Genomic DNA, 24,973 nt, shown 5'->3' with positions numbered 1-24,973 from the left:
ACAACAACCCTGTGAGGTAGGTTGGGCTGAGAGTCTGTGACTGGCCCAAAGTCACCCAGTTAGCTCCATGGCTGAGTGGGGACTAGAACCCAGATCGTCTGAGTCCCAGTCCCATGCTCTTAACCACTACACCACACTGGCTCTCAGTTGCGCAACCTTCATTCTGCAAGCATGGGTGGACGTCCTTTTGGCTCAGCTCACTTTGCAAGATTGGGCCGAGCACAAGAGGAAGTCTGCAAATGCTAGAGGTTTGTCCCAACCCTAGAATAAGACTCTGTCTTAGCATATGAACCAACCAGGTAGGCAAGACTCTAGAAAGTAGAACATGCTGGGAATAAATTCCACCTAAAGCCAAGGGCCACACTTTTTCATCTCACCCCGAAGATCCAATTCTCTTAACTCACTTCTGCATTTCTTAGATTTGCAAAGCCAAGAAAAAGCAACTGTCTCTTAACAAGACTCAAAAGACCACAGGAAACTGGCATGGACCACAGAGGTAGAAAGCTGTTTAAATCTCACAAAATCAACAGTGGGCAAAATTAGCTTGAGTTGGGTTGCTGCTTTTATTGTCATCTGGCAGCTCCCTTAACAATGAACCCTTTACAGATTAATGTAACTGAGTCTAGTTGGAATTCACAAGTCAATAAAAATGAAATCGCTATTAAATGCCCAAAATGTTAAGATGGATACCATGAAAATGTAAAGACAAGAAAGATGTAATAAGGCAACTAATAGGCAATGTCAGGTGCAAAAGACAAGGCACTTGGTCTTAAAGTTCTGTATGTACACTAATATACATTACTGTTAAAATATGCATTGAAATACCAGTTTTCTGTATTACTTTGGAAGATACATTTGTGAAATTTTAAAGGAGCAAAATTAAACCAATGCACAATATATTTTTATTTGTCTTTAAGTCTATTTACAGAAAAAAATAATTCTGCCAAGTAGCTCTCAGTTCTGTGATATATGAACAAGTTAAAGGAAAGTTAAATATGTATATTTACAGAGTTAAAAGGCAAAGAACAGAACAGAAACAAATATTTATTTCAGCTCCTAAGTACAGTTAATTTCCCTGATCACAGCCCATTTTCTGTCAGATCAAAAATACAGTATGTATCATATACATCTACGCTCTTAAAAAACAGAGTAATTCTCTACAGGTATACATATGTCAATGTTTGTGTACCACTAACAGAATGATAAAGAGAGAAAAGAGGCTACACTTCACTTAGGATTCCATGTTATGCAAAGTTTAGACTGAAAACAAATCCTAGATCTCCCAGCATTCCCCAGGCTGGCTGGGGAATGCAGGAAATTGCTGGACTCTTCTCTTTCTAAACATACATAAGCTTGCGTCTTCAGTCACTTTTTTCCCATAGAATTTACTTCTGTTTCACGGAAGGAAAATATACTTAATTTAGATCACCTGCCAAAGAATTTTAGTTTGCCAAAGCAGTGAGAGAACAGATGCAATGGCTGTCCTACTTTTTTATGTCAAAAGCTCTGCCTTCCAATGAGTCTTTATAAATTGCTTTTTTGCTCTTCTTGTTGACGATGAAGGCTTCGTTAACCCTATGAGTATGGTGCTCTGATTCCAGTAGTATGTTTTATTTCCCACTTGGGCTATCATGCATTTCTGGGGTGTAGGTAAGTAGAACAATCATGACCCAGAGGTGAAGCAATGCCTGACAAGAGAGAAACAGGAATTAGCACATGGTACTATAAACCTAAAACACCCTGATGCAAAAGTTCCACAAGGGCTATGCAAATAGGGATTCTCAACTCATGCATAGGGACAGCACAGTACATGTACATGGGGATCCACATCTGTTTCCTGCTCTTTCTTCAAGGGATTATCCTATGCATACACTGGGCTGTAGCATTTGATTCTCACAACCAGCCAGGTCAGGCTGAGAGACAGTAAATGTTACATCATGTCTGCCTCTGCCACAAAGGCAAATGGAACCCCACATATATACCTGCTTCTGGATCACAGAGACCTTCTGTGAAGTTTCCAATGAACAAATTCTGACTTTGTATTTCATTCCAACCACTCTTTCTGACATTCATTGCAACAAGGGCTTTGCACAACTGCAAGGCAAAGTCAGTTGCCTGATGTGTCATGAAAAGCCTTTCAAATACTACAGTGACCTTGTGAAAGTCTCCTGTGGGCAGTGACAATGGTTGCTGAAGAGATTATAGATTACGTTGTAGAAAGGCTTGTGTCCTGCTGATTCACATCGCAAATGCTAGCCCAGCTTGGATGGTAGTCTAAAGATTTTACTGTGAAGTAGGAGTGGAACCGTTGCTTGGAATAATTTTAACGGGCGAGAGAAATTATCATGGCCCATTTGATGTAATAAACAGCACTGGGGGAGGGGGCGGGAAGATAGAAAGAAGTTTTGTTCATAAGAAGCAGTGTTCTGCCCCCTGCAACACTTTAACTACTGTGCGACCCAGAAAAAGGGGACACTTATTCAGTATGTTGTCTCAAGAAAGGCATTTGCACAGTCAGAGAGCGCTGAGGAAGACAGTTGAGGCTGAAAGGGGGTTCTTATGTAACTACGCAGTATATTTCTACAAACCGCAGACACAGCTTCCCTCTAGTGAAAAATGATAGGAATTTTATGGTTGAGTTATTTTCCTTGAAAAGCAGAACAGATGTATTCTTCTGAGACCACCACAGCAAATATCAACACTTATCAGTACTGCAGGAAAACATTATTCGGGGAACACCAAATTTATATAGCCATACTCAATATCCTTAGAGCCATTGTGAAGATAACAGCTGTCTGGACGATTTGGGGCAAGGGAGAACACTGCAAACGTGCATAAAAAGTGACACCCAAGACTGCCATGTGCTATTATTGCATTTCACATTAAAAAATGTTAGAGGGACTAAAAAGTGCAGCCAGAATATCTGGAATAACACATTTCATGGACTAGTACACACAGACTCTCATGAGATATCTTTAACACCACAGAAAAAAGGTGGTGACAGATGAATGTTTTCAGAGTTTCTCCAACCTGACAAGACTAGTTTGAGGGCAGAAACTGCTCTCAACACATATGGTGGCTGATACTACACTTGATCTTAGCCAAAAGGCCAAGAAGCACTTTGAAAACAGTCAAAGGTGTACACTCGAATAACGAGAGGAGACCTCAAGAGGCACAAATACAAGGTGACTCCAGGGATGTGAGCAAAACATGATAGTTCCAAGCTTCCTAAAAGAAACTGTCCCATCACGGTGTCAGTGGTTCTTCAACTAAGGGATTCGCTTGTAGTAGGCCATTTGCCTGAAGTCGGTCCGCTCTGGTAGGGCTGGGGTGAAGAAACGGATAGCTTAGTCAGCTATCTTTGTTAAAGCCGTCCCAGACAAAAGCGGCCTTAAGAGCATAAAAGCAGCCATGCTGGAGCAGACCGTGTTGTGCAAAGCCAGCTTGGGTTAACCACAAAGGTTTGTTTGTTCCCCCAAACAACCAATGGCGAAAATGTATGGGCTACTCTAGGGTTTCTTCTACCCACGATAGGTTGTCAAAGCTAGAGGAGCAATCCCACACCCAGTAACTTGGTAACAGCAGCAAGAAAACCTTTTGCTATTCTTCCTGAACAAGCACTGGCCAGTGACCAAGCAGCGCTGCTGGTCTCCTGCTGTGTGATGCCGAGCCATTTGTGGCTCACTGTGGCTTGTTTGTCCTTAAATTTGTGGAGGGGGTAAGGATCACGAAAGCCAGCTTAACAGACATCTTTCCTGATTCCTGTATGGACAACCACAAGCTGTCCCTTTAAAAGGGTGCTTGAATGGGCTGCCCACAGTTGCTTAATATTTTTAATTTGTATATACCTAAAATGGGCATGTGTAAAAAAATTAATCCCATTTGTGCAAATGTGCTCATTAACCAAAGTACAAAATGGGTGGATTTCAAGCCTTGGCTGGGACAGTGCAGGGGGTGTCCCTGCCAAGGGGCAGCAGGTACTTACCCTGGACACTGGCCACCCAAGGCCTGAGCACCATTTTCCCTCCTCTGCCCAAGTTCTCTTGACAGCTGACAGAAGTGAGAAACCCAACCCATGCTGGATCTTCCGCTGAGAAAGGGGTGCTTGGTTGATTTATCTCCCCTTCTCAGCAAGTTTTTCAACTTTTATCTTTCCTGTGTCAGTCCCACTGGGTGTTCAAAGTGAGTGCCAAAGACTTTTTTCAAGGGAAACCAAATGTGAATATGTTCCTCTGCATATTTCTCAGTCAAAATTCCTGAGATCCCCTTCAAAAATTCCATTTTTAAAAGTCCCAGTGTTTGACAGATGGTTGTCAAAATTGGTTTTCTATGAAAAAGGGCAGGAACTCACTTTGACACTTTTCCAAGACCCTAGAATAGTAAGAGAGACGAGAACAAGAAAAGATTAGGAACATGTTAAACGAGTTACGTAGCTGTCTTTCCTGATATCCAAAACAAAAATTAGTTAGCTGTTAAATAGATACAATGGAGAGATCGAGAAGACTCATTCCTCCCATGCTGTGCCTTGAACACGGCCTAGAGGGCCAAGGGGATGGAAGAGGAAGGGAAGGGGGCAACAACTCAAGCATGATGAGCCCAACCAGCTAGGTATGTTGCTGACCCACCACCCTAAAGTGGTAAAGTGCCAGAATGAGTTGGCATTACTTGTGAACTTGCCCGATGAAATCTTTTCCTCAGAATCCACATATCCTTGTTTCTACCTCCTTTGTTGCAACTATCATATGGATTCCCACTTAGGTCATGCTGCTCTTTCAGAAGCAGGCGTAAGTAAATAGAACTATTACGAATGGCACCCTTAACACATTGCTACCTAAAGGGAGCAAGCTATGGAATTTTAAGGTATTCCTAGAAATTAAAAACAAATGTACAACAGTGCAGAGACATAAAATCTTTCTTAAAAAGTGATTTAAAGTTGCTCTAACATCTGCCATTCTGCACAAGAAATAACTTGTATTTATGAAGGGTGCTGAACAACCAAAAATAATTATATCCCATTTTTCTTGTGTATATCACTCAATGTCTGTCAGATCAAGATCTGTATTATGCAAGAAAGCCTAAAAACATAGTGCTTTAAAAAGATTAAACAGACTCACCATATAAATGATTACAAATACCCTTGCAATGGGATACCGTCGTAGAAAGATCCCAAGTCGAATGCTGTAACCAAATAATATATAAATATTATTTTATTGTTTATATTTTCAATGTACCTATTTTTGAAAACCTACTAGGAGAACAGGTACGGGAAGAGGAAAAATTGGGTTCAATTCTGTTTTATTCTTCACTTAGATGGCCAGAGCAACTTTAATGTCATCTAGTGTCAAATTTTCTTCAGTTTAAGCAATATGGCAAGGATGAGAGCATGTGGGCCACATATGACCCCTGGAAACCCTCTGATACCTCCCCACCACCACTGAAATTCAGGACAGTAGCAAGACAGCCACCCACACCACTAGAGACGTGGCACCACTTCATAGGGTTAAATGGGTGCATGTCTGCTTTTTGCTGCGGCCACCACCCTGCACAATTTTGTAGGCCACTGGCTGTACAAGTGCAGCCCATGGGCACAAAGGGGATCAAGGGGGGGATAGCCCAGGAACTCTGCTGAGGTTGCCCTCATTGCAGTGTGAATTGCACCCCACTGTGTATGTTCCAGCGACAGAAGGCTCATTGATCTGGTGGAGGCTTTTGTGAATGGAAGTGCTGTGTGGTCATCCCCCTACCCCCTATAGAACCATGTTTCTCCCATCTGTTCCAGGGACTGGGGGTTCCTTTGGGAAAGTATGGGGGGGTGACTAAGTGGTAAGAGGGATTTGCAAGAGTCGCCTCCCCTACTTTCTGCTCATGGGAGCCTCTACTGAATGATGGAACTTTCCATCATCAGAAGGAACACAACTGGGTGCAACTTTATGGAAACCACTGTACAGGCTTTTGAGGATCCCCACAACACTGATGTGTCAAAGGATATGGCAAAATGATCCCTTGCCTCACCAGAGTAGCCACAGAACATCAGCTGCTTTGTGTGAGAGAACCAGGAGATTATGCAAAGACACATCTCGAGAGGTGTCATAAAACAACAGAAGAATAGCCATAGCTTACTTCTAAAATGACCCAAGTTCCAGATTGCAGTCTCTGATTAATTATCTGCTTTTTCCAAATTATCATTATATTAACAGCTAATTTTGTCAATAGGGAATGAAAAGAGGAAGAAATGGCACCAGTTCTGTTTTCTCACCTAAACTGGTCTATGGTGCTGGCAGCTTTGCGGACCTTGCCATACATGCCTGCTGCATTCACGTCAAGATCGCTAAAAAGGACTGGAACATTTCGCATGCGAGTGCCTAAATTAAAAATGTTAAAGAACACACACTAATTAGCCAGCTAATCAACCCCTATAATATCAATATCCATCATAACTTTGCAGCAAACATCACTTAAAAGGTCTCAGTTCAGATGGTACTTGAATTGTAGTCTTACAATATTTCTTTGGAGCCACGTTATGGAACAGAAATCCCCAGAACAAGGACAGGCGTACACATGCATGAAGTGACAGCAGTGGAAGAAGGCCTTGCATCCATCAGGCCCTTCCTTACTTCACAATCTCTCTCTGATTGTAAGAGGGAGCAGATGGTAGGATCAGAGTAAATATAAACATTCAGTAAGGAGTGGGAGGCCATGTGCCAGTCTCACTCCGGTTGGTCACACGCTGACTGTACTGTAGAGTTCAAACAACTCTTTGCAGTGGCAGTATTGTGACCCACATGAGCTAAGGATTGTCTTAAGTGCAGCCAGCTGATAAAGGCTGTGATTCAACACATAGTTACATGTTAAATAATCACTTGGCTTGGTACTGCCATACTTGATAGAGCACCTCTTCCTCCTACAAGAACCTACTTATTTACCATGTTTATGTCTGTGGCACTCCTCCAGATGACCCCCCTGAGGGATGCATCGAAGACGGCAGCAAGGCAGGCCTTCCTGGTGGTGGTCCCTTCAACTATGGAACAACAATCTGCCTGATGAGAGCCTCCTAGCACTGCATTGTTATCTTTTTGTCAGCAGATTAAGAGCACTCTGTTGTCTTATGCATTTGGCAGCATATGATGAGATTTTAATCAGGTAGTGATCTAACTATATGTTTGTTTGTATGCAACCTTATTTTTATACTATTTTAAAGGTATTTTAATGGTTTTTAATCCACCCAAAGGTAGAGTAAAACTACTGGGCAGCATTGGATAAAATGTAAGGAATTGGATAAAATGAAGTTTCAGGAGTAAACAACTCTGTATATAACGGTGTTTACTTCTGACATGCTAGCACTGTTTGGCACCTCACTTTAAAGCAGTATAGATTCAGTGATGAACAGTGATATAGATATGAGGATCTTTAATGTACAACTTACTCAAGCTCTCAGAATTCTTTTACTAAACTAATCTCTGACACTGGTATCAGTCGCCTTGTTTGATCCTGAGCTTGGTGCAGTGGGATTAAATCTGCTTCAGTCAAAGTATTTTTAGATGTCACTTTTTAATATGTCATATAGGAAAAGGGGATCTAACTGAGAAAAAAGTTGAATAGTACATACATAACACTAATACATAATAATTCAGTATCATAAAGAAACATCAAGTTTAAGGAATTAGCAGCACAGAACATTGTTAAGGAATGATAGCCTGGAAGGAAGAATTCTTCAAGGTATGTCAGAACGCATGATCTGAATGGGCCTTTGGTAATTCTGTAGGAAGGAATTTCCACAACCATGGGACTGCCACTGAAAAGACCTGATGCCACCAAACTAAATGACAGCAGATGTGGACTTTCAAGTATGACCTCTGTCGTCATCTCAGCACTTAAGATCATACAGGTGGAAACACATTTTTCTGGCCTATCCATGCTTTGATATGGAATTATTTACGTCGACTGTTAGCGAGCACATGCACATCCACCCATTCTCACCTTCACCACTGTCAATGCCCGCCATATTAATGGAGGGACCATTTGTTGAAGGGCCTTGGACAGTCTTCAGCTGCTGCTCCAGCCGCTCCAGCTGGTAGACTAAGGAGTTCTTTTCTGTGCTGAGGTTCTCCAGCATGGTCTGCTTCTGAATGAGTGTCTCTGTCAACTGATGCAACCGATTTTCCAACTCTGATTGACTGCTGCTGCTCAAGGTTTTGTTCGTTAACTGGAGGACAGGGATGGAAGCATTAAGGGTTGGGGGGGAAGAGACATCTGGACTACCATCTAGAAGGGACTGATTTAAATAAATTCTACAGATGAAGAATTGATGTTTTTCTTAAGAGACACACGCACGCTGTCCTTTCCTGCTCCACAACAAAAATGGCAAGTGGGTGGGGGCACACCTTTCCCTTGGGGAAAAAGTGTTGGGTTGTGGTGCCTTAACCAGCAGAGTGAAACAGCGTGGGCACTCTTCCCCTGCTCAGTGTTTCCAAAAGAAAAGTTGTGATGGGGTGGTGAGCTGGCAACCACAAATTTTGGCTTGCCCTCAAACATAATCGGAAATCTGGGGACCTATCATTCAGTTCTTCTTCCACTAGACAACTGCCTGCATCTCTACCTTCCCTTAGGTCAGTCAGCCTCACCTACTTCACAGACCTAGTTTGCAAAACACAATGATCCACAGCAGATTGTCAGCTTTGTACATTTCAGGGTGGCTTTTCAAGAAAGCCAAGCCCAGAGACATTTTTTTCAGTCTGGTTTGTTACTCAGGACCAATCCACCTATGACTCATTCGTTTGTTCGGGATGTCTTGTTTACAGAGCGGCAGGCCACGCTGATATGTGAAATATATGATATGTGAAACCAGCACAGTGGCTTGCGTGTGGTTTGTCAGAAAGAGCTACAGAAAAATTTAAAAACCCAGTTGCTCTTTGCAATTTCCCTAACAACATCCTGTCTCTATTACAACTTGATACTAGTTAATTATTTCTCCACTTCATCACCTTAGTAGACTGTGAACCTTTTCTTCCCCCACCTTCATAGAGGCTTGGGCATATTTAACATTACTCTTTTTTAGCACCTTTGGTGAGATTTGCACCTTTTAAACATCATTTCTTTCAGCTTTGGGGAGATTTCCAGAAATATACCTTTATTAGTTGATTCAACTTTGGTACTTACTGCGCCTTAGCAAATTGGCATAAAGCCTCCCAGAAGGTAATTAAATTTCTGCAAATCTCTCCAAAGGTGTAAAAAAAAAGTTAAACATGTATCATTCTCCCCAAAGGTGGGGGAAATTTGCAAAATATATTTTACCTGGCTGCTGAGCTGGGATATGTACTGGGAGTGAGCAGAAGGACTAAAGGGAAAACAAGCCACGGCTACAGGCTGTTTATTGGGAGTGAACAATCAAACAATCAACGAACCTACCCACCCACCAAAACTTATTTTCAGGTTGGAATTTCATGACCTGCAATCCAAACCATGGGGCAGCTGCAATGATAAAAATGGGCAGATGGAACAGGTACACTTGGGAACTCTGGAGGAAAAGTAGGGTACCACATACGTAATTGCCCACAATAACCTACTGACCTCAAAATTCAAATTCTTCCCCAGGCCCACCGTTTTGTTTTTTATCTAATAGGCAGGGTTTAGTTCAATGTGTCCTGACAGTGGGTTTGAAAAGTTAGATCTGAGTCATTTTTACTTGGGTGTTATTTTTAATGAGAAGTAACTTAAAAAAAAATCCAACATCTGGACCAGCCTGACTGTAATGATACACTACCACAGCATTTTTTGTATTTGGTGGCCAGACTTGGCTTGTTCAGCACCGACCAGCTGGCTGTGTGTTGTATAACAGTACCTATAACAGTTAACCCTTTACCTGATTTCTCAGTTTCTGAATTTCCTCATCTCTGTCTGATATTCGGCTCTGCAAAGTATTCTTTGTCCGGTACAGTTCTTCTTCAGCATAATGGAGCTCCTGCAAAGTAGACATATCCAGTAGTGATTATTTTATAAAAAGCCACAGTTAAGTAAAACTTATAGACACTATTACAACTGTATCTTGTTGGATTTTGCATGAGATGGTGACTTCTTCATCTACAGTTAAAATGGTACAGCCAAGACTGTGAAATGGCATTCAAAGATTACCTTCCAGGCTGGAGGAGTCATGGGTGATGGGCTGATTTTTGATTACACAAATGTGGTCAAAACATTTGCCCAATTGGGCTTACTAAGGATTGCTGTCCCTCTCCTTCTCTCTGATATCTCAGGGTCCTACACAGCAGAACCCACCTTGGCCCTGCCCCAACTGTGATTACAACGCCATTTTTGTTTGCATTGGTTTTTGGAGTCCAGTGGTAACTGCGCCATCAAAACACAGTCATCACTGGCTCATTCCCATGGGGAGGGAGTGGCAAAAATAGGCACAGTTGAGAACATTTTTAAGGCTTCTGGCGGTACATACTTAAAGATGGCCAAGATGTGGAGTCTCACCCATCCCATATCCTGTAGAATGTCTTCTGTCAATGTGCAGTAAGTAACATCCATGGACACTGGCTAAACAAGGTTTCATAAAGGACAACTTACATGCTGTCAAAACAGAAGGGGCTTGCCCTGAAGTAGGTGGCAAGTACATTTCCCCCTAGCAGTATGAGCCCCTAGTTTTTAACAACTGACCTGGGAGTTCTCACTACCCTCCACTTCACCACACTTCCTTGAGCCCCTAGGTATTCCAGTCAGGGGAAATATGCATCCCACACTATTCTCACATGCATTTACTTTTGACAAGCATGGACAATCCAGTACATTCCCCTGGTGTGTGGGAATGCTTCAGGGGAAAAGCATCAGAGTGTTCTCAGGATGCCGTCTGTGAAATACAGAATCTGGTAAAGGGTTCGGAAACATAGCCCACAATCAAAAGTCATGTGCAGGCTGACATTGAACGTTGGACTGTTGCTGACAGAGGGCTGACTGCATTATCTGAACCTGGCTGCAATAGCAAACCATGGAGGACAAGCACAATCCATGGGTACTTCTCACAAGTTATTTCTGGTTAATGAACCATGGCTCATTAGTCTGAACCCAGTCAGGAACAGCTATGTGGACAAGACAAGCAAATACTTCTTCTGGTAACATCAGAAGCTTAGTTTCAGCTATTATGTTGGAATTGCTTTTGTGACTTTTGCTTGCCAGCTGCCTCATTTAAGGCACAACCACTGACAATCATTCAACTTAACCACAAAATCCTCTCCCCCTTTGCTCCAAAGCTCTTCCTTCAAGGCTAGGTGTCAGACTGGGAATGAGCAACATGTTCAGCACAGAGGACACGAATCTCCATGAATGGGGCTGCCTGAGAGAAGTGTGGTTCTCTTCTGGATGCCATCGACACGGTTGGGGTACTGGTTTCACAATCTGGGACTCCATACTACAACTGGGAATCTGAACATTGTTTGGATTTGTAATAGCTTTATTCTGAAATAATTGTCCTGCTGGTATTAAAGAAGCTTGAAAAACAAAACAGAAACAAAAACTCACTGAGGTGGGAAGACCTGCAAAGAATTTAGAACTCAGGAAAGAGGAAGGTTCTGTTGAGCTTTGGCTGGTTGGTTTGAGGGCGTAATTAGACAAGCACTGGGAGTAGCTACAGGAGAGAGCCGTGCTAGCTCAAACACCTGGCTAGTTTGGCACTCTGCTCCCTCAGTGGCCAGCCGGACGCCTGGAGGAAGCTCACAAGGTAGACACGAGCACAACAGCAGCCTATGGGTTTTGTTCTACAGCAACTGGGATTCAGCAGTATAATGCCTCTGATACTAAAAATACTACATAGCCACCATTACTACTAGTAGCTATCCTCCATTTGAATGGCCAGATCAAAAGAGGCATTAATCTGCATTATTTTCCTCTAAGAAGCCATCTGCTCTACAAGGAAAAACATATAGGCACCACAAAGCCTGTATCTTTCTCCCTTACCCCTTCAAGTCAAATAACAAGCTTTGGGGCCATGGCTCAATGTTTATTGGAAACATTCTGGACAGGGAAATTTTTAATCTCCCTGCCACAGGCACTATAGCCCCAATCCTATTCTACAGCACCCCTTTAAAACACCACCACCACCACTGTGGGAGAGTCCACTGTGCCTAGTCTACTTTGCTCTGGATTCACACCCTTTGGAGGAATGACATATACACTAATGTTCAGTATGGTGGACGTTCTATACACTGTTGTCAGAGTTCGTACTTGAACTATTTAACCCAAGTATTTAGTGGTAGCAGCTGAAGAAGAGATAAGGCTCAAGTGTGCATGCAACTCAATCCCATCTCAATGGATAGAAATGGATGCATTCAGATAGTATTGCCACCACAAGGCCAAAGAACAGCTTGGAAATGGACTGTCCGTCAAGGGAACAGCTGCAACGGAACACCACCAGATGGCTTTGTCATGTATAATAAACACGATGCAACCATCTTTTGAGAGTGAATAGGGATGTTTTGTTTTTTCATTAGTTCAGTCTGCCACTATCTAATTAATATGGAATTGTTGTAGGAACAGGTAGGAACAGGTAATCCTGCAAGGTATTTAGTTCCAATTAGAAAAAAGCGAAACTAAGCATCTTCCCTCCCCTGGCTTAATCTTCATCTTCAATAAACCTAATGAGATTCAGGAAACCCAATCCGTTTTCAAACAAGTAATGGCTAGACAGATTACAATGCCGTTGCTATTGTTTTAAATGAGGGTACTTGCCAGGGCTTCAGCCATCACAGTTTGTGCAAAATGATTCACCTATACCTTTGTACAGCAACACTGCAACCGTGAACATAGTTACTCCCTACACCTGAGAAGTGGGAATTACACTTTCAGAATATAATTTAGCAGCATGCATGCTTGAAAGATGTACATCAACATGCGGTGGTGTCACCTCCTGATATGTTGTGATTGCAATGCATGTGCAACAGTTGCTTGAACAGAGCTGCATGGCATGACCTTGGGCTCTGCTCCATTACCCACAGTACTTTCCACCATCACCTACTTTGCAGTTGTTATGCTCTTACAAGTCATTTCTGACTTATGGCAACGTTATGAATGAATGCCCTTGGCAGTCCTGTGGAGCTCCTGTAAACATCACCTACTACAGCAAACAGTTTAGCCCTCCAGTCTCCAAAATGGTGTCCGTACACACCTGTTTTTGAGGGGCACAGACAGTTAAAATGACAGTTAAGATGACTTCACCATGGAAAAAATATAATCTCTCTCTAAAACTTACCTGTTTCTGCCTCTCAAGTTCAGCCTCCACTTCTTGTTTGGCAGTTTTGTGTGTCAGAATTTGATCTTGCAGATCCTGAATCTGTTCTCTTGTGGACTCTGCTTCATTTATCTGCTGTGCTTCCATATCCTACAAACAATGAAACAGGAGTTATTTTTGTTATTTCCTAAACAGCATCCTGATAAGGACCAGCTTGGACCATAGACAAGGCACTATGCTCCAAAAGCAGCTGTGCAGGATTACTGTAGGCTGATGCTTGCAACAGGCTAGAATTTTTTTCTTCAAGAGTCAAACTTTAAAAGGTGACACTGTCCACAGAGCTGCTTGCTCCACCACAGTTCAACACAGTACCTGCAGTTCCGTTCTTAGCTGCTGTATCTGGCCCCGCAGGATCTGCATCTCCTCCTTATGCATGTCCCGCTCGTGTCTCAGCTCTTCCAACTCCATGATGCTTGCTGTTTGGCTATCCAGTCCTTCAATACCGGAGCCTTCTTTCAGGCTGTTGATCAGCTTTTCTTTTGACTGAGATTTTACAAAATAATGATTAGTTAACGGAACTGTGCCAACAGCCATCAGCATCCACATCCATACATTTAAACTGCAAAAACTATGGCAGAAAAACTCATTATGAATCCTACAAGAATCCCTTGGTCACAAGCAGGGCTTAAACATGAGATTTATTATTTATTACATTTCTGAGCTACTGAGTACCCAAAGCTCCCTGTGAAATTCCGTTAAAATCCTTAAATATAACATGAAAAAATAATATAATTACTTATAAATTTAGAATAGAACCAGAGTAAAAAACAGGATAAGAGAAATATCAAAAACACAATAATCCATTTAAAAATAAAAGTAACAGACTAAAATGTCTGGGGTACTAAAAATCTCACATGGTACAATAAGACCAAATACAGGCATCGGGCAATTCTCTCTGGAGAGAACATTCTACAACCGGGGTGCCACCCCCAAAATGGCCCTGTTCCCTACTTGTACTCTCTGTGTATCTGATACTCAAAAGTATACCACTTTGGTACATGGCAGTTCCAACTTAGGCAGCATGGAAAATGCTTGCACACAGCAGTGGGCGACCTGTACTTTCCAAGCTGTGCTGGACTAGTTTCCCTCATTCCCGATCATGCTGTCTGGGCTTCAGGAAGCTGGAGTCCAACACCACCTAGAGGTCTAACACAAGCAAGAGCTGCACCAGAACGCTGCACAGCAGAATGCTCTCTGGGCAGGAATCCAGCCATTTGACGCCACTTCCATCCACCCTCCCTCCAATGATCAGTTAATATGCCACAGACACGGATTATGCTTATTCTTCAAGCTGCTTTGGAGAGAAGGCTGCCTCTATACATTTCCCCACCTATAGATAACCCTGACAAACAAGTCCAATGATACTTCCATCTTGTCATCTTATCTTTTTTTAATAAGCCATGCAATACTTTGCAAGGATTTGCACTAAACAGCATTTTTGTAAATTACATTTCTATACCTGCCAGTCATCAAAGTTCCCTGGGCAGCACAGAAACATTAAAAGCATTAAATACAACATGAATAAAACATAATATAAAATCTAGTATTAAGCAGAGTAAAAGCCAACAGCAACGCAAATATTTAAAAATGCAGAACATTCAAAAGACAAAACCGATGGACTAAAATTCCTGAGGTCCTTCACCTGGAGTATGCGTGTGGCTTTCTGTTTGTAGTCCACCAGCTCTTGCTTAGCAGCCTCCAACATAGCTTTAGATCCTTTCACTTGCTGCTGGCACTCGTCTGCTCTCCGCTTTTCCTCTGCACACTTGCGCTCAGCTGCCGTCACTGCTTCCGCCAAGTTCTGACGTTCTGCTTCCATTTTACTGAGACGTGCAGCAAACTCATTCTGCAAGGGGAAAAGTTCTATTACAACTGTCAAGCTGTATGAGAAGTAGACAGAGCAATTCTATATATGTTTACTCAGAAATAAGCCTCACTGAATTCAATGTGGCTTACTCTTAAGTAAATATGCAGAGGCATGCAGCCTTAGGAAGGAAAATCAGTAGAGACATACTTTATGAGAAATACAATAAAAAAACCACTTCAATATCACACATTATTAAAACCAACTAGAATAAAAGGGTCTCAATTATTCTATTTGAACTTTTTAGTCCCATAAAAGATAAAACAGTTCTAATCTGTAACAAAATGACTGATAACATATTTATTCTATTCACTTATTTTAGATAACCCTCCAGGTATCTGCTAATTTAGATAAAAGAGCAGTTCTTATCCATCATCAGAGCATTCCAGATTTTAATGGAGCCAGTTATAAGGCAGTTGTGTTGATAAATTTCCAGCTCTATGCTATAAGCATCCTTGCATTCTTTTTTTTTAAATTAAGGTTGTTTTGCATGTTATATAGTTTTTCTGTGTAAGACACTTCCACATAAGAATTAAGGCAAAGCAAGCAGATCATAATGTGTGGCAATCCTTTATCAGCACTTGAGTTTTTGATGTGTTCATATAAACACAATTGCTCAGCCATGTAAACTCCAAGCGTGTAGTTGATGATATTTGTCCAGTTGGATGAAGTCTACACACATACAGCAGGGTACACAGGGCATGGCCAGCAAAGATGATCCTTTTTCCTTATCTGGAAGGGTTGTATGCCTTTGCTGCCTCAGCAAGCAGACCCAAGATGAAGCACTAAAAATTGACTGAAGAAGTAAATTGTCTCCCTGTGGAGTCTGTACTTAAGGTACAGCACAAACAGCAAGATATAAAGGCCCTCTCTAGACTCTGTATGACTCAGGTGGGCACAAAGAACATAAAAAATTATAGTAGATCTCTGGATAATTTGCAGTAGGTCTGCAAGAGTTTCTGACTCCCAATTGTCCAACAATATCAGGTACAATTGACTTGCTCCCACCTGAAATCAAGAATACTCAAGCTAACTAGGAGCTGATTTTTGTGCATAATGACTGTGAGATCAGTTCAGTTTTGGTCCTGAAAGCAAGTTTCTGGGCTTGCTTGAATGCTCAATGGTTTATCTTTTGAACCTGTTGATTTTGTGTTCTAGCAAAAAACAAAGTAGGTCTGACAAGCCTGCACACTCCTTCCATGGACTGCAGCTCCTCAATCAGTAAAGGGAAGCAGCAGCTCCCAAGTTGACTGTTCTGACCTGCATCTGTTTGTAGCTTTCTTGTTCCCGTCTCAGGGCGGACTCTGCATCATGTAACCTCTCTTGAAGGGTCTGGAGAGCTTGATTGTGGAGGCTATTCCCTTCACTGTTATCCTGAATTATCCTGAACAGGTAGAGAGTAAAGGTTGAAACAGGAAAGAAGTATGTTATTGGGCTTCACGATATAATCCATCTAATGGTACAGTGATTTTAATGCACAATAATATAACTTTTATCATTTGCTCCTCATGTCTCATGCATTTTAGACAGCAAGCCTGAGAGGAACGACTGTCCTGGAAGACACAAGTTGTCTTTGTCCAGTGTTTCTTTTGAACCACATACCTCTTATTTGGCTATTGCTGTATTTAGGTTACTGGATATATGAATATTGTGAAACCAGCTATAGCATTTAGCTATTCAATAAAAAGTGTGTTTATGGCCACACACATGTGCACTCAAACATAAATACAACAGGGGCAGACAACTTCAGGAAGACCAGGGGCCATATTTACCAGCCCTACAAGGCAAATGACATTTGTCATTCTACAAGACAAAAAAACCCCAACAGCAATCCCATTTTTATGAAAAGACAAATGATATTCAGTGCAGTATGGAGTAAAAGGTAAAATCAGACTTGTTAGATACTATGCAGCTATAGAAGGGTAACTTGGAAAAAGGCTAGACTTGCCATTTTGCTCACTCTCCAGAGATCTTTATATTTCTAATACTAAGTTTGCTTATCCAGATGTGTGTGTAGGGGCGCATATTAAAAAAATAATCCCTCTCATAGTACCAGAACCTGGAGTTAGCTGTTGAATTCAGCAGGAGATTAAAAATAAAAAGAAGGAAGAACTTCTTCACACAGCAGATAATTAAACTACAGAATTTGTTACTTTAGCCCAAATTGTTATCATGATGTGTTGGTCCCACCAACTTGGATGGCTTTAAAAAAAAGATTAAGCAAATTCATGGAGGCTACTAGACCTGGTGGCCATATGATACCTCCAAGACCAGAGGCAATATGCCTCTCAGTAACTTATTTAAAAAAAAAAAACAAAACCGTTGCAACCTCAAGAATATGAACAGAGATCCAATAATGTGTTTTCTGAATAGAAATCCCTTACACTTTTTAAATGCTCAGAAGAGTTCAGAAGCAGACTGCATCTCTGGATGGGGAATGCTGCTTTTGGGAAAAACAAGAGCTCAGAAAGTTGCTTCAATACAAATAAGGAACCAGGCTTGCAACATTCCAGCCAAATGGCTGCCAGATGTCTCCTCTTCTCCACCCAAAGGGAAATGCTCCACATTCAAGCAGAGATTGATCTAAGTAGCATGGTTCGCTTCTGGTCATCCAAATGGTTCTGAGATGGTTCTCATGTCATGCAAGTTGTGCATGATCTGGGGCCAGGTTCTATGATTCAAAACCAAGCCACCATCAAGTATGCTTGCTGCAAGCTGGGCTCCAAAATCATACAAACTTCCCAACCCACACAAGAGTTTCAACACCAACATGTCATTTAAACTGAGCTGTCCTCATAAATAGAGCACTTTTCAAGATTAATATTGAAACTAGCTGGCCATTGAAGATGAAGCCAAAAATTAGATTATACAGAAATCAAAAACTATTCTACATGCCAAAAGGAGACATTGCAGACAAAAAAGCTAGGTGTTTGATTTCTCCAATAAGGAAAACAAGACATGGATTGTGAATACCGTGTTTTTTCATTCTGTAGTGTTTCCAGAGCTTTATTCCGTGAATTCAGAAGCTGGTCAGCTTCTTGTAACCTAACTTTCAGGACAGCCAACTGGGAATCCTTGGCAGCAGCTGCTTCAGTCAGATCATCAACCTGAGCCTGAAGTTCTCGAACAAGTCTGTCATTGTTCGAATTATCCGCATTCCACTTTTCGACTCTTGCTCGGGCATTGTTTAACTCTGAAAAAGTTTAGTAACCAAGCATGAGCATGATTGCTAAATAAATAACTTACTTATTTACAGGCTGAATAACTTATGGAAGCAGCATAATTCTGTTACCGATAAGAAATTAGGATACCAAAAATAAATAAGCAGATAATACAAGTGGGGTTTTGGCCCAGCAAAGAGATAATGATCCCAGTTTCCTAACAATGGTTAGGAGCTTGGGTGAATGTAGTGGGCTTCTAACAATAGGCCAGATCCTCTTTCAGTCTAAGGGCAGAATTTCATTTTGGAGAAATTCTTTGGGGCTGCATTTGAGAGGCGTACTGAACCGAAAGCAAAAGAAACAGCCACAAACGTCTTCATATTTAAATCTCTTACACTAAATTACATTTAAATCTCTTACACTAGTAAGAGATAAGCAACTTTTCAAACAATGGGGGGGGGGACCTACACAGATGTTGATAAAGCACCAAAACATCAGCATTCAGGAAATAGTAGATACAGCCATCTGAGGAACTCAGGAGGGCTGGATTGGGACTCCAGCTGCACCAAAAAGAAACCCCAGATGGGAAGCTTTGGTGTCCAGGCTTAAAATTCTACAGCCTGGCTTACCCTTCCCCTCTTTCCATCACTTAAATGAATTTGGCTTCCCTTCCACACAAACCCACTTCAAACCCTGGTTTCACAGCCTAGTTAAGAAGGTAATCATAGCATTATGATCGGTTCCTGTCAATGTGGGCATAGCAACATACTGTGGTCAAAGCAAACCAAGGAAAGTGGGGAATTTGCTCTGTTTCTATCACTCTGTTTCTATGCTTCTATCAAGGACAGACTGAACATGCACATGGTAGGCATGTCATGAGCAGAGCTGGCTGGAGTTGGGGGTCAGACTAGATGGCCCAGGAGGCTCCTTGTGACTCGCTCAGTTTCTATTTCTCTATGAATTTATTCTGGAGAAACTGAAATGCACAAATCTGGGGTTCGCTTTCTATTTCTGAGTCATGGTTAAAAACTAGGAGCATTACATTTGTACTATCCCATTGGTCCATCAGAGTATGTATGTTTTGCATACATAACTCTGATCTCAAGTTAAAGATGTTTTAAATAAGTCTGAAGATGACTCCTCTGTCTGAAACGTTCAAGTCACACAACCAAGCAGAAGAAACAGGACTGGACTAGGTTGGGGCGGACAGATGCTAGGTCAGGATCACTGAATGATTTGCAACCACCCTCAAAAAAGGCTATGAGAATCTCTGATCTGCAGCAACTGACAGGTATATTTGCATGGACAGGTCATCCCAATTTGTGACACAAACAATTAGAGCAGGTACCTTATTCTTTCCACTGAGACTTTACTTTTGCATCTAGCTCTGCCCCACCAGCCACTATTTTGAAATTTGGCACCAGTTGGCAGAGTCAGGGATTTAATTAAAAAGGAACAAACAGAGAGAGGGAGGGAGGGAGAAAATATCTCACAATCCTGAACTCTGCATCCACCTGGGCTAGGAAGACCACAGGGTCTGACTTGGTAGAATGATATTTTAACATTTTCAAACCTCTCTCTACCTGTCTGGGTTTCTTTGGCTCGCTGAATTAATGATGCCATTTCTTGATTTAAAGATTGCACTTCATTCCGAAGAAGCTGGTTCTCAAGGCGAAGATTGGACAATTCATGAGATCTGCTATCAGTGGGTATGACGGTACGATTAGCTTCTGTACTCTGTGATGAATCTTTTTTAACATCCACATCAGTCTCTAGTCCAGAACTGGAACTGTCAGGAGTCTCTGTACAAAGAGATCCACATTATTTCTTTGTTGACCTATTTTCTGTGAAAAACACTGCCATTCAATATCTACTAAAAAGCAAGCCTATAGAATTCAATGGATATTACATCCAGGTTTTTTCTTTTTATCTTGATGTAACAATCATGAATACTAAATGTCAATTTTGTAAAATGTATAAATTACATTTTTATACAGCAAAGATAATACAAATGAAGCCAATATGTTGGTGCATGAGAGAAAAGTACGCAAAAATCCACAACTGGACATTTATGATGGTCAACTAAACTTCCACAGAAATGTGCAAGATTTTGGGTCATAGCAAGTTTTAGAGAACTTGAAAGCTTACTTCTTTTGTGAAATTTTGGATGGTCCTAAATAAAAGTTTTTGCCCAAGAAGAACAAAAAGCTGTCCTCTTAGTCTAAAGCTCTGCTTGATCCATACCATTATCACGAACAAATATAATAGTTTTTAGACATTTTAACTTGCAGAAATGGTAGTAAGTTTTACATCCACAGCTTATGACCCACAAAGCCAAATGAAATCTATCAGAAACTGGATAAACCTCCTCTTTTTGTCATTTGACTGAAAAAACAGTAGGGATGCATGTGAGCACATACACATTCGCACACATGTGACATCTGGCAGGCTGTAGCACATAGTTAGTGGCTATATTTGTCTCAATGGGTCACAATTTTTATAAACCTGATATAGGTTGACCATTACTGTATACAACAAACCAGACTCCCTAAAGTTCTTCAGCCTGAGGAGTCATTCAGGACAAGCTCATTTGAGAACATTTCCACCTTTTTTGTCTCATCTCATCATGTGTGAAATCCTAGGATTGGACAAGCACTCCAATGCATTGTCATCCATTACAACTGGAAGACACCAGGCTGAAGAGGGCTGGGGTAGGGGGCATTTAATGAGATGCACAATCATGCCCCCCATCATTCTTCTAAAAACAGCACTTAAGGTAATCAGCACAAAAGGTAAGGGGGCAACCCCTCTGTATCCGAGCTCTCATTATCAAGCCAGCTTCAGAAAGCAGCATGATTATCATAACTTTACAAAGGAGCAGCCTTGTATAAAACAAGAATTTAACTGTTCCAGCGATCTACAGCAATCCATCCAAACTGCTGGTATTAGAAACCCAAAAGCATCCCAAATTGTGTGCTAGTATGCTCAGAGAACACTGGGTGAAGCAACATGACCAGAACAGACTCAATGCAATCATAATAAGGTCAGGATCCTCTCACCACTAACACAACTTTAAAATATCCTTCAAAACATTCCTTAACATTTGTACTTATGCTTAGCTACCATCGCCTGGACCCCGAACAGAAGCATCTTCCCCAGTTTTCACATTCTGTGAACTTGCTGACATGGAGCTCATGCTTGAAGTCCGAGAATGACTTTGAGCAGCAGCTGTTTTGCTTTTCTCTCTTTTAAGGTCCTTTTTCCCATTTGGTTCTTTTTCAGAGCTATTGAGAAAGTTGAACAGTAGTTCATCATTTGGTTCAGACTTTTTCCTCCTCACAAACTGAGAAGATGGCCTAGGTGCCTCTGCAGGCAATGGTGCTTCCACTGATGTCCGAGGTGTCACTTTCACATTAGCAGATCCAGCCAGGATAGATGCTTTTGACTGTTTAATGTTATCTGCAGCCGAGGAAATAAAGTTCAATTTAGAAGATGTGTGATACTGCTGTTCTTGAGTTTGAAGGTACCGTCCTGGATATTCACTGGCATCCTCTAAGTGGCTATTGCTGTAAGTTACATTGCCTGGACTCTCCTTCTTGCTTAAAGCAGTCGCAGCTCCTTGATCTACTCTGTTAAGAAGGTCCTCTGCCTTTCCAGCCAGGTCAACAAGCCAAGACATAATGGAAGTCAAAGATGGTCTTCTAAAGCTCACCCTGCGAGAAGAAAGATGCAACAAGGAAAATTATTTATAAGAAAAACAGGCATAGACAAATTCCAAAATACTAAGGAATTTGGCTGCTATCTCTTTAATGTTACTGTTCAAAATCAATTTAATACAGCTGTGCTGAGGAGGTTGCCCTATCATTCCATTAAAAAACCAGAGCTGAAATCCAAGCATATCAGCAAAATATGTGCCACACACTCCTTCTACTCTTTAAAAATGTAACATCAGGGTAATGTGGTAGCTCACTGCCAATTAATGTTGCACATTTGTGGACAGCTTCTCCTTTTCATTTTGTAAATGTATTTCTTTTAGTGCTACTGCCAGTGGAAAACTATCTGAAAAGCTTCAGTTGGTCTAAAAATGTAATAATAAAAATAAGGCATGCAGCAAATTCAACCAGATCTGACACAATTGTGTTAAAAACAGGAAGGTGTGATTCAATTCTAAGTGGGACAAGTTGGTCAGAAGTGCAGTATGCTGGTGGAGCCTGTGAAGATGAACAGGGAAAGGTAAACCATTTAGATGAAGAGGAGTTCCATCCTCCAGCTCTCCAACTCTGTGCCTTCTCTGTAATTTTGGCAGATCTTGGTTTAAACACACAAACTAACTGGGATGATAATACCCAAAAAAGGTAGATTTGAACTACTAAGGGAGACACAGGCAGGGACAGACAGATCTAAGCCAGAGGACACAATACAATGGGAAGCTCTTCCATGCAAGCCCCAAAGTTCAATGAATGTGTGCAAGGGCCAAGTTTGAACATACCAGATGTTATAGGAAATCTGAGAATTATGCCGTATTTAGGTACATTCCATTGCTGAATAACTGGAATGGAAGAACTGCATATACTAATACTGGTTAAGTATTTATATCCAACAGGTTCATTTTCTTCACATTGGAACACATAGCCAGGAATATAAATAAAGATAGGTATTATTCAGGGTGTATTTACTCAATATATCATAAAAGCAGTTCTGATCTTTCAGCACTTGCTTAGAAAAAACTTATTATTCAACAGGTTTACGTGACAAAAAAATGTACTGAACGAATGTTAACAGGATAGACAGTTTCAGCCTGCAAGTTCACAGTCCAGTATGTACAATACAAAACAAAAAGAAAAGATAAAGATAAAAGCAGTGTCAAATCCTTAGATCACAGCAGCAGTTGTTTCCTCTGTCTGGCATTATAAATACTGACAGCAGAAGTACTGATGATTGCTCCATTCACGTTTCACAGTTGCCCACACAAATACATATGTGGGGTTGTTGAAGGAAAACACCCTGCTCAAGTTGACCCATAGCACTGGAACAACCTAATTAAACACATAGCACTTGACACCTGATTTTTAAGGAGTCACACCCATGGCAAATCTGTGCCTACCATTAAGATTTAATCTGTGTGGATGACTTTGCTGAGGCACAGGAAGAGGAGACTCACAGAGTTGAAAGGGGCCTAGAAGGCCATCAGGTCCAACTTCCTGCTACTGCAGGACACCAAGTCACACCATCCCACTCAGATGCCTGTTCAGTTGCATCATGAATGCCTCAAGTGTGGGAGAGCCCACAACCTCCCTAAGTAATTGGTTCAATTTCTGTACTGCTCTAATAGTGCAGAACTTTTTCCTGATAGCTAGTTAGAATCTTGTCAGACCCACAGTAACAAAGAAAACAGGGCATGGGACAGGCATGTGGACATGACAGGGAGCTGGCCTATGGACCACAAACAATGACACGTGCATTTGAGTTTTGCACAAACTCCTGTCATCAGTAAATCTACAGTAGTTCACATCTATTTTCTTTGTGCACTTTACAGAACTTGTAGATCGAATTCTCTTCAACCCTTCTGTCCCAGAAATAGCACAATGCACCTCATTTCTGTCTCATGCTGCACTACAGTCAGTTGCTTCCACCATGTCCCTCTAAACTATCAGTGCCTTTTCTCATTCTTACTCCACGCAACTTCCTCCATTACTGTCTCTTACATTAATGACTCTACCATAGCAATAGTGCGTCACTCTACAGTTGCCACTGTACAGCTGTGTGGCTGGTACTGAAAGCTTTTTCCAGCAAGAATTTCAACAGGTGAAGATCTCCAGTACTGACTATAAGAGCAGTGCTGGATCAGACCAAGGGTCCAGCAGCATGTTCCCACCATGACCAACCAGAAACCTATCAGAAACCCACAAAAAGGACATGAGTGGAATAGTTCTCTTCCATTCATGTTCTCCAGCAACAGATACTGAAAAGCATAATGACTCAGATACTGGAGGCAAAATTTAGCTATCACGGCTAGCAACCAGGTTAGGCTGTTGCACTGGCACTCAGGAGATTCAGATTCTAGTCCCCACTCAGCATGCAGGTACCTGGATGACTTTGGGCCAGTCACAACATCTCAACCTACCAACCTGACAAGGTTGTCATCGTGCAGATAAAATAAGAGGGATGGAAGACATGCTATTACTGTAAAATAATTAATATTAACACTCCCCATAAAATACTGCAGCATTCCATGCCAAGAAACTCTTTACCTGCTGAACTTCAACCTGCCACGCAGATAGCAGAAGCTCTTGCCAGTAGGACTGAACCCCCCGCCCCCGTTCGAGCATCTCCTGCCTGCATGCTAAACGCTGTACAGAGCAGGCACAGCAAAGTCCTCTTTCCTTATGGACCGCAAAACTTCCATACCATCCTGTTCATACACACACCCCGTCAAGACTTTTAGGCCTCTACCTACCCTCAGCCTCGCTTTGTCCCGGCCCCCCGCCTCGCTGTGTGGAGCCAGGCTTTCAGACTCGGGCCCAAACCGACAAGGAATAAGATCGGGTGGTGGGGAAACCGGCAGTCGTGGCAGGGGATGCAGTGCCACCAGGCCGCGGGCTAGGCAGGGCTACCCGGATCCATCTTCCGGGAGACGTGGCCACCAGCCTGAGGGCACAAGGACCCAGC

The 24,973-nt window shown here is 41.8% G+C and overlaps 1 protein-coding gene and 1 pseudogene across 1 annotated transcript; both read right to left on the bottom strand.

The window, feature by feature from the left end:
• Nucleotides 1–544: 544 nt before the first annotated feature.
• Nucleotides 545–24,973, bottom strand: GOLGA5 (golgin A5). The gene is made up of 13 exons (XM_044436459.1): nt 24,762–24,973; nt 21,428–22,017; nt 19,888–20,106; nt 18,117–18,336; nt 16,404–16,527; nt 14,922–15,125; nt 13,592–13,762; nt 13,241–13,369; nt 9,860–9,958; nt 7,978–8,203; nt 6,257–6,362; nt 5,115–5,178; nt 545–1,688 (listed from the first exon to the last, which is right to left on the bottom strand). The coding sequence occupies exons 2-13, from the start codon at nt 21,981–21,983 to the stop codon at nt 1,611–1,613; spliced, it is 2,196 nt and encodes a 731-aa protein (XP_044292394.1). The 5' UTR covers nt 21,984–22,017; nt 24,762–24,973; the 3' UTR covers nt 545–1,610.
• LOC123026977 lies at nt 2,965–3,121 on the bottom strand (annotated as a pseudogene).

This window comes from Varanus komodoensis, unplaced genomic scaffold (genome assembly GCF_004798865.1).
Source record: "Varanus komodoensis strain SLA01 unplaced genomic scaffold, ASM479886v1 scaffold3, whole genome shotgun sequence".
NCBI lineage: Eukaryota > Metazoa > Chordata > Lepidosauria > Squamata > Varanidae > Varanus > Varanus komodoensis.
Note: the sequence above shows the minus strand (reverse complement) of the source record. Positions and strands in the feature narration are given on the sequence as shown.